The sequence below is a fragment of the Poecilia reticulata genome, linkage group LG13, assembly GCF_000633615.1.
Source record: "Poecilia reticulata strain Guanapo linkage group LG13, Guppy_female_1.0+MT, whole genome shotgun sequence".
NCBI lineage: Eukaryota > Metazoa > Chordata > Actinopteri > Cyprinodontiformes > Poeciliidae > Poecilia > Poecilia reticulata.
Genome location: NC_024343.1, coordinates 26,897,571 through 26,907,157, shown reverse-complemented (window position 1 = coordinate 26,907,157; position 9,587 = coordinate 26,897,571). Strand labels below are relative to the sequence as shown.

At 42.1% G+C, this 9,587-nt stretch overlaps 1 protein-coding gene across 1 annotated transcript in view; it reads right to left on the bottom strand.

Annotated features, from left to right (window-relative positions):
- The window catches only part of frem2b (FRAS1 related extracellular matrix 2b), a 65,111-nt gene extending 55,731 nt beyond the window's left edge, over nt 1–9,380 (bottom strand). Inside the window, exons 1-2 of the mRNA XM_008426312.2 lie at nt 3,599–9,380; nt 2,431–2,520 (exon numbers count right to left, since the gene is read on the bottom strand). Coding sequence (XP_008424534.1) covers nt 2,431–2,520; nt 3,599–8,609 — 5,101 coding nt within the window. The 5' untranslated portion in view covers nt 8,610–9,380. The remainder of the gene's footprint in view (nt 1–2,430; nt 2,521–3,598) is intronic.
- Nucleotides 9,381–9,587: the final 207 nt, after the last annotated feature.

Here is a 9,587-nt window from a genome sequence, read left to right as displayed (position 1 = left end):
CACACACACACACACACACACGCACCACACCACACCATACACATACATGCACACGTGTACACACACAAGCCCACTTTCTCGCTATTCTCTTTACTTCACTGCGAGAAAGCAGGTGTTCATACAACTTTTGATGGGAACCTTATCGGTTCCCGTGGGCAAACTCCACCCACACTGAGTGGACACTCAGCAGAAGTGGGGGAAACATGAATACTTTCTGCATGACTCATTTGTCTTGAATTGAATCAGTGGGTCACTTTGACCCAGAACAGTATATGTGTCTCAAGTTAAATTACAAAGATCACACCTTGGAAAAAAAAATTAAAAATCTAAATGTAATATAAAAAAATTTACAAAAAAGTATTGTTTTTTGAGAGTAGACGTAAAAAAATACAATTCTTACATCCAAACGAGTAGATGAGTAAGTTGTCGTCATTGATCCTCTATTTGTGAGAAATAAAAAAAAACATTATTGCATAAAAAAATGTTGATTGAAATGGTTAGTATTGGAGTTAATAATCAGATGCATAAATGTTTTGGAGGATTTTTCTTGGTTTCTGACGCTGTTGCATGATTAAACACTCCACGGGTCAAATTGACCCAGGAACATTATTGCTGTATCTCACAAACAAAAATAACAGGAGGGTTAAAAACTTTTTTTCTACTTTTTCTAATTGGTGTGATCTTTGTTGAATAAATCCTGACAGCATAGATCTAAAGGTTTTGTTTTTACAGAAGCCAGTACTCTAAATAATTTTTTATGATATCCAGATACGAAAAAGACCAGATATCAGCAAGGGTGTACATGCTTTTTATGATGACGACTATTTACATGACAATGGCATGTGCAAATAAGGTAGCGTGCATACTGAGATACTGGCAATCAGCAGCAAAAACACTTTCTCTATATGCCCTTCAATTAGTAAACACACGGGTAGTTCACATCTGTCGGCACGAACTGCTGAAATTACCACAAGCAGCTGCACCATCAAAAGCAACTATTTACTGAGAGGAGGGGGGGTGAAACATTTCTAAGTTTTAGTGGCAAAATGAGGTTGAAGTGAGAAGGAGAATGTTTTCCGTTGTTTAACACGACATGGTGCAGCTGTGTGCTGGAGAACACCATTCAGCTCCTCCACAACACGGCTGTTCAAAGAGCTGCAAGCGCCGTCTGGGGAATCAGGGCTGCCACCAGCGCAGCTCAAATCTCATTGAAAAAATGTTCACTGACTGCCTCACCAGCTGCACTGCAGTACGTGACAAGTCCTTGCGGATGGGCCGACCAACTTCTTAGAAATGTTTAAAGGCAGAAAAAACTTTAATTCAAATGTCACAAAATGACAATTATGGTCAGCGGCGACAAAGCTGTAATTGATGCGGAAGAGAACATGCTGTTTAGAATCACCTTTTTTTTTTTTTTATGTAAAAGCAACGTAAGCAGTATTGTGAGACCCGAGAAAGTGAATCTAATTATCAGCTCTGGAAAACAAACTACTGGTGTGGGATTTGAGTGTGTCATTAAGAGAGTGACAGCGAGGGAGAAAACCAGCAGAGATCCCTGACAAATAACTCAGGTGTGGTAATAACAGGGGGACTGACGGAGCCTCACCAACAAAGAAGTTTCTCCTTTGCTCTAAACGAGCAAGCCGCTCAGGTGAAAATCTATAATTCAGAACCAGCTTCTACTTTTAAGTCATCACTCATCAGCACCCCGTCCACCTGTTACCACTGATTTAAACCGAAGCAACAGATTTGTCCTGGAAAAACAAAAAAAAATGCAAAATGAGAATATAAGTATGAAGGCCGGGGAGATACTTGTGGGAAAAGAGGGCCCCTATTAGAGCGGCTCTTTGTGCTCACTCATCACAGCTGAAGGGTAGAGAAAAGGACACACTGTAAGGCACACTGCTTCTGCTAATCGGCAACACCGACATCATTGCCCCAAACCTTTCACTGAGCCTGCGCCTGATTACAAATCTTAGTTAGAGGGAAGGTCTTCGCTAATTGCTTTACTAATTAGTCATTTGCTAAATGAATAATTACTTGCTGAAAAATAACCAGTAATTATAGTTTGGAACCATAAGGTAGAACTAGCTACTGGGTAATTTGCAGTAAAACTAACACAAATGCTTAAATAAAATGGTAATAAGCAAGACGGCAAGACATTACAATGGAGTCAAAATCTATTTCACAATATAAACAGTATAGCTTCCCCTCTACATCATGTGTGAGAGAAAATATTGTCCTGGAAGTCTTTATCATCTTTGCACATAACTCTGCCTTATTTAGACATACTGTGATCTAAGTGTACATGCAGGTTTTTCTACATGTAGAAAATATTCTCATAGTTCAATCTGAGACAAATCCAATATCAGCATGAGAAGGATTCTTATCAAACTTTCCAAATATCTTATTGACAGAAAACAAACTTACCATTATCCTCAATGGAGAAATGGAAGATGTCATTTGTCGCATTGTCACCAGGCTTCAGAATGTAGCATATGTTCATGTCATCGATTTCAGCTGAAAAAGAAAGAATTTGCATGAGCAGAACAACAAACACTGCCATGGCTTGAATGGTGACAAGGAGAAAAATACATTCAGATTTATTTATTTTTTTCCCCCCTTGATATGCTTCTTAAAAACAACTTTTGAATGCTACGTTCTAATGCAGACTCAGGCCGTGTGATAAAATATGCATGCTGAAAGTCTTGGAATATTTACATATTCACACATTTTGAATAAAAATGCTGCAACTGTATCCAAAATCCTAAATAACATAAAGTGATTCACCATCATTCTAATGTGTGCCGTCATCATTGCATATTGTTAAACAGAATCCTTCATAATCATTGATAAGGTAGTTTGTAAAGTTTAACCCTTCATGCCTTCAGTTAATTAAGTTTAAAAAAATCTTCAAATGAATGGAATGGTGCATTAGAAAATTGTATTAGTGGTGCATAGCTTGTGTCTATTTACGCTTGTGAAAACTGCTGAAATATTAATTACCTGGGGATACCCTTTGCACAGTGGCTCCATAAATCTAAGCAGAAATAACATGGACATTGACACAACAGATGTGCTGCTACACCTATATTTACCATTAACCAAGGCATCCCCCTGGTTTGTTTGAAGTATAACTTCGGCACAGCCTTGTGTTGTTTACAAAACTAGTCATTTCCTTTGAGCCAGTCTCCCTTCAACGTGTTTGCAGTTCGTATTATTTACCACCATATCTATATTTCCCTTGGTTTTTCTTTGAAAATAGTTTTCCAGTAATGTACAAATCTCCACCAGCTCTTTCCAAAAGTGAACCCACTAGGCACTGCTTGAAAAAATACACTCCTCTGGAGATCTGGTAAGCCTGGGGCCCTGAAAACAGACTTTTCTGTCTAAAAAAGAAGCTTTGGGTGAAATATTAATGAAACCTTTGTTAGGAAATGTTGCTTTTATAATGCCAAATGGGCATAGGAGGTAAATATAAAGAGACTTAAGATTAGCATCAAACATCTTTGAGAATTACAAAGTCTTCAGAGAGAGTATGTGAAGGATGACACAAAAGTTGCAAGAACAGTAGAAATATTAAAATCAGCTCTCTTACCTTGTGTGAATGTGGACACAGTTGCATTTCCTCTGCCAAGGTTGATCAGGTAACCGTGTTCTGGGGCAACAGTAATCCTAAAAGTCACAGAATCCTGAATGCTGTCTCTGTCCTCTGCTTTGAGGCACTTACTTGTGATCACAAACCCCAAGAGATCTCTCTCCATCACCCTCAATGTCTGGGCACCTTTGTTAACTATGATGTGAGGCACCCCATTATCCACAGCAAGAACAGTAATCTTCATCACTTGGGGTTTTCGGGTCTCGAAAACCGTGTCGGGGAAGACATAAAAGTCCGTGTGGGTTCCATCAGTGACGGTGAAGGAGAAACTGTCCTCTGCGCTCTCTGTGCCATCATGTTTGTAGCTGATCATGTTCTCATTTAGGTCTTGCTTTGTGAAAGAGGCGACAGGTCGACTGTTGTTGAAGAGCAGGCGACCGTGAACAGGGATTTGAGTAACTGTGAATCTCAACAGGCGGTCAACGGTGTCTCTGTCTTCAACTGTTATTTCAAAAGGCGTGATGAGTTTATTCTCTCCCTCAGTCACCACCAGGCCATGCACCGTAACCACAGGTTTCTTGTTGTCCACGTCAGCGATGGAGATGCGGAAAGTGCGGAACACAGGGTTGTAGCCATCAGTCACTTCAAACTCAAAGCTATCCATTTTCACCTCGTCGTCAGCTGTGTGAATGTAGTAGATTTTGCTACCAGCCAGCTGGAGCTGAGTAAAGGATGAGATTGGCATCCCAGGTGTGTCTGTGCATTCCAGGTGTCCTCTCACAGGAGCACGGGTGATTGTGAAAACTAAGTGTTCGTCTGGACTGTTCAGGTCACTTGTACTAAGAAGATCAGTTGTCAAGGTAACTCGACCTCCCTCTTTAAGAGATACTCCTTTATTGATTACATCAGGGAAAACTATGTCAATCCCACCAATAGATACATAGAAGTATCTGTCAATTAAAGGGTTGATTCCATCTGTCACATCAAACTTAATGAGGTCACGGATTCCCTCTTGCCCATTGTGGATGTACAAAATCAAACCCTGATCTACTTCATTTTGTGTAAAATTCATCCCAACTGAGATATTTTGCAATTCACCAGTTGGCATTGTTCTTTGCAAATACCCCTGGCCAGGCCCGTATCTTACAATATACGTAAGTGTACTATCCTCAGAGTCCAGATCAGTGGCTTTTAAAACATTATTGTTAATTACTTTAACATCACCTATCTCAATTTCTAGGCCATCATTAATAGCCATCCTCGGGGTTTCATCATCCACAGGGATAACCATAACTATTACTGTTTTCTCTACACTGAATTTTCCATCTGTGAGGACAATTTCAAAGCTATCTTCTGTTGTCTCTGTGTCATCATGCTCATACACAATACTGGAGCCATCCCTGATCTGTTCCAAGGTGAAGTTTGACACAGGGAGAGTTCCAGTGGTGAGCTGATTAAGAATAAATCCATGTCTGGGGGGTTTGGAGATGAAAAATGTGAGCTGATCAGACGGGAGGTCCGCATCAGCACCGTTCAGTATGGGAGTGTCAATAACTATGTTCATACCCTCCATAACCACAAATTCTCTCATGTAAATCTCTGGCTTTTCATCATTAGAGGGGATTACGGAGATGGGAAAAAAGTGCCTTTCAGAGAAATTGATGCCATCAGAGCATCTGAAGGTAAACCTGTCCTCCACTGGCTCAACTCCTTTGTGAATGCTTTGAACGTAGTAAATGTGATTCTGTCTAATGTCTTTGATGGTGAAAGCACTAATAGCTGTCCCAGACCTGGACTTCTCTGAGCCTGGTGCTGGAGAGATGTTTTCCACATACCCTGAAGTTGGTTGAACAATAATTGTACAAAGAAGGTCATCATTAGGGGTGTCAACATCATCAGCGCTTATATGAAGAATCTGAATGACATTTTTTTCTCCCTCCGTAACAGTAAACTGTGGCCCAACAAAGACCTCAGGAGCCTGGCTGTCCAGGGGAAGAATAGTTACATGAACTCTGACACCTGTAATTTTATTTCCTCCTATAGTCCACTCATCAGACATATCAGTCAGAGTGAGATTGAAAAAGTCCTCCTTTGTGTTTAAGCCAATCTCTCCGCTTGTATGGGCATAGACCACAAAGCCGTTAATGATATCAGCTTGAGTAAACGTGCTCGATGGAACTCCTTTCACTAAGATTTCTCCAAATGATGGTTTGTCTTCAACGATGAAGGTCAAACGGAGGTCATCTGTGTCCTCGTCTCTTCCCTGAATTACGTTACTTGTGATTTCTGTTGCTTCATTTTCTAGTACGTCTATGTAGGAGCCTATTGTACCTGCTGGCAGATCAATTGTTGGAGTCTCATCATCAATTGGCTTCACTGTAATTTTTATGGAAATTGGAACAACGTGCACCCCATCACTGACATCTATTTTTATCAAGTCTACTGTTGATTCATCTCCATTGTTGATGTACGAGATCATTCCATTTCCAATATTCTCAAGGTTGAAGGTATCTCCTTTTGTCATGTGAGTGAATATGAACTGGATCTGGCCATGAAGAGGAGGCTGTGTAATAGTGAATATTATCTTGCTGCTGTCTGTGTCTGTGTCTGTGGTGTCCAGCTCAGCCCTGGTGAGGATGTGTCTGCCACGTTCCAGCACAGTAAATCCGGTGTTCGTTATTTCAGGTGGCTTGTTGTCCACAGGCTTTAAGAATATTGTAAAAACTCCCTCCACACTATTTCTAGAGACATCTTCCACAGTGTATCTGAACTGTAGAACATGAGTGGTAATTCCAAGCTCAAGATCAGGTGGTTTGAAGGCTATTTTGTGATGGTTAATCTGTGCCTGTGTGAACGTTGTGACTTCAGTGTTTGGGGTTTCAGTCAATACCAGGGCTCCTAGTATAACAGGGCTGTTCTCGTCTGTGTCTGTAGGCGGTTGGATAATGGTGTATTTTAAATCTCGGTCCTCTGAGTCAAGGTCGGTGTAGCGGAGGAATTTTTTCCGGAAATACGTCAGCTGGTACTCGTGAACAGTCATTTGTAAGGTTGTACTAGGGTAAAGTTCAGGCGGGAGGTCATCGACGGGAATTATTTTGATTATGAATGTGCTCTTACCTGACTGATTTGGGGGATCATTGTCATCTTGTACTCTAAACACAAATTGATCCAAGACTGTGCTCGTGCTGTGAGGCCCTGTGTGCTTGTAAAACAGTTTTCCATCGATAATGTCCTGCTGCAGCCACTCAGTCACTACTTTCTCATACATTTCATCCTCTGTATTAAACTTCCAGGTAGATGGGTCCTTTGGCGCCTCAGACTGACGCAGCAACACCTGCCCCACTGTTGGAAAGGGAAGCTCTAACGCAAACGTTATTGTAGAATCTTCTGAGTCAATATCTGCAGCACTGAGCATTGACGGGAAAATCTGCATAACTTGATTTTTGAACAAAATCAAACCAGTGTTGGCATTGATAATAGGCGCCTCATCATCTGTAGGCACGACAGTGATGGGAAACAAAAACTCCACTTCATGTGTGCCATCCGTCATCCTGAAGATAATGTTATCACTGTATGTATCGCTACCATCATGCTGATAAATGACTACTCCAGCGTCAAGGTCAGATGGGGTGAAAAATTTCCTCCTAGAGCCCAGAACAGTTAACTCTCCATGCCTCAAGCCATCAATTACACTAATTCTGACTTTGTCTAAATTGTCCTCGTCACTGATTTCTAGATTCTGTGAACTAGACAACGGCCTGGACTGGCCTTCATACAGCAGCTGACCAGTGTTCCTTGTAACCACAGGGGCCAACGTGTTCATCGGCTTGACAACAATCATGAATTCAAACGTGTCTGACACAGCCCCTTCTGTGTCCACAACTTCAAGCTCAACCTGGAAAATCCTCTCAGTGTCTGAATCCACAGCAGGAGGTTTATAAGCAATTTTCAGTTCTTTGAGGTCTCCCTGGTAAAATGAGGTTATGGGTAAATTCCTGTCATCTGTGCTGACTATGTAGCCCTCTTCAAAGGAGAGAGGGGAAGTGATGTTGAAAATTAATTCGTCAGGATTAGACTCCACATCCTCAGCAGCCAGCATGTCTACGGTTATTGCTGTCATTACAAACTGGTCGACTTCCATCATCATCATGGCAACAAAGCTGGGCTTAGGGGGCGTGTTGTCCTCTCCGTCTTTTATTCGCACCAGAATCTGGAAAAATTCCTGCTTAAGCACATTTCCTTCTTTATCATATAATTCCACCAGCATGGGGATATAATCTCTGTTCGGGGACTTTGAAGTAAAAGTATGCTGATAACGGATGTTCATCCTAATGAATTCATCACAATCTACCATTGTTCCGAGGCTCTCCTCATCCACAAGTTTCCCATAACGAGGAATCACGTTGCCGCTGGTGAGCGAAGCTATTTTGCATTGCTGTGAGCTTCTGTCAAGGGTGAACTCCAAAATCCCTCTATCGATGGGATTACTGGTGCCCAGCAGTTTGTCAACAGCGAGGGGCATGTTTTTCGTCAGCACTTCCAGCTGTGTGAAGATCACCTCCACCTCCATCATGAACGGTATTATTATTGTATCCGTTTGGGTGTCGTACCTGAGCTGCAATCTCACTCTGTCTCTCGGGGGACTCCGGGAGCCAAAGTGTGAATACTTCACGTCGTTGGGGCCAAATTCACACGGAAACTTTTTCGGAGACAGGTGTCCGGGTCTCTGAGACAGCGGGTCGTTGTCCAAAACTGTGATGCTGCATCTGTCGCCGGGCTGAACTTGGACCACCAAATCGTTAATGGGATCAATAAAAACTGATCTCCCGAAAGGCACGCGGATCCCATTATTGGCGACCAGTATCGTATCTTCCGAGAGCTCGGGCCTCAGGGCGTATGATAATCCATAGCTGTCAGAAACACTCGCTCCGGCATCACCTGTCAGAATCAGTGCGAGCAGAAGCAAAGCAGCGCCAGTCCCGTGCAGATGCGGAGGAATAATCCAAGCCATTTGGGGAGTGGAGCTGCGGCGTCTAAACTTTGTGCCTGCACTCCTGTGAGCGTCGGTCAAAGTTATGGGAAGATGAAAACGGAGCTGGGAAATATCACGCACCTGAGCTGAGCGCGAAGCTGCACCATTCTCTCCCAGCAGCTGTGCACTGTTGGGTGAAACTTCATACTCCTGCTTTGCTGGAGTAAAAGGAAAGTCACGCCCTCCTCTTTACCCATTGGCCAGTGTCTCCCCTGGAATGCGTTTGTCGGGTGATAAATGGACGGCGGTTGTGTCATTCTGAACAGAAAGAGTGATGAGGGGAGGATAAACCTTTGAGGTTTACTAAGCAAAACTCTTAATGGGTAGGAATTACATTTGCGTGAGAAGTGGATTTATTGGTTGAAGTCTGTGTGCAAGGTCAAGGGAGGTGTGTTTTTAGCACGTCCTGCACATGTTTTACAAATAAAAAAAGGAACTATGCCTTAGTCAAGGTCACCTAACTATTCCTACAACGCCTCTAACAACAAAGAAAAGCAACCATAAGCAGGTCTGTAGATAGACAATCTGGATTCAATCCCGCACCAAAGTGGATCTTTGTCTCCCCCTCCTGGAGTGTTGAGGAGGGGCGTAAATAGCGCCTGGTGAAATTGTTCATACTACTTGAACTTTTTCTCATGTTGTCACTTCACTTCCACTGACCTAAATGAATTTTACTGGGGGTTTTAACTGATAGACCAACATAAAGTGGTGCACATTTGTGAAGTAAAAATAAAAGAATACATGGTTTGAAAAAATTCAGCAAAACTTTTGAAAAGTGTGTAGTGCGTTCATTAAGACTCATTATGCAATTTTCACTTCAGTTACAGCTGCATCTCTTGAGGAACTAGCTTTGAACATCTAAAGACTAGCATTCTTCTTTTCAATTGGATAATGAACAGTTGTGAACCTACTGCTTGATGCTGACCCTACTATGACTTCTTGTGGAGATAGTGGGTT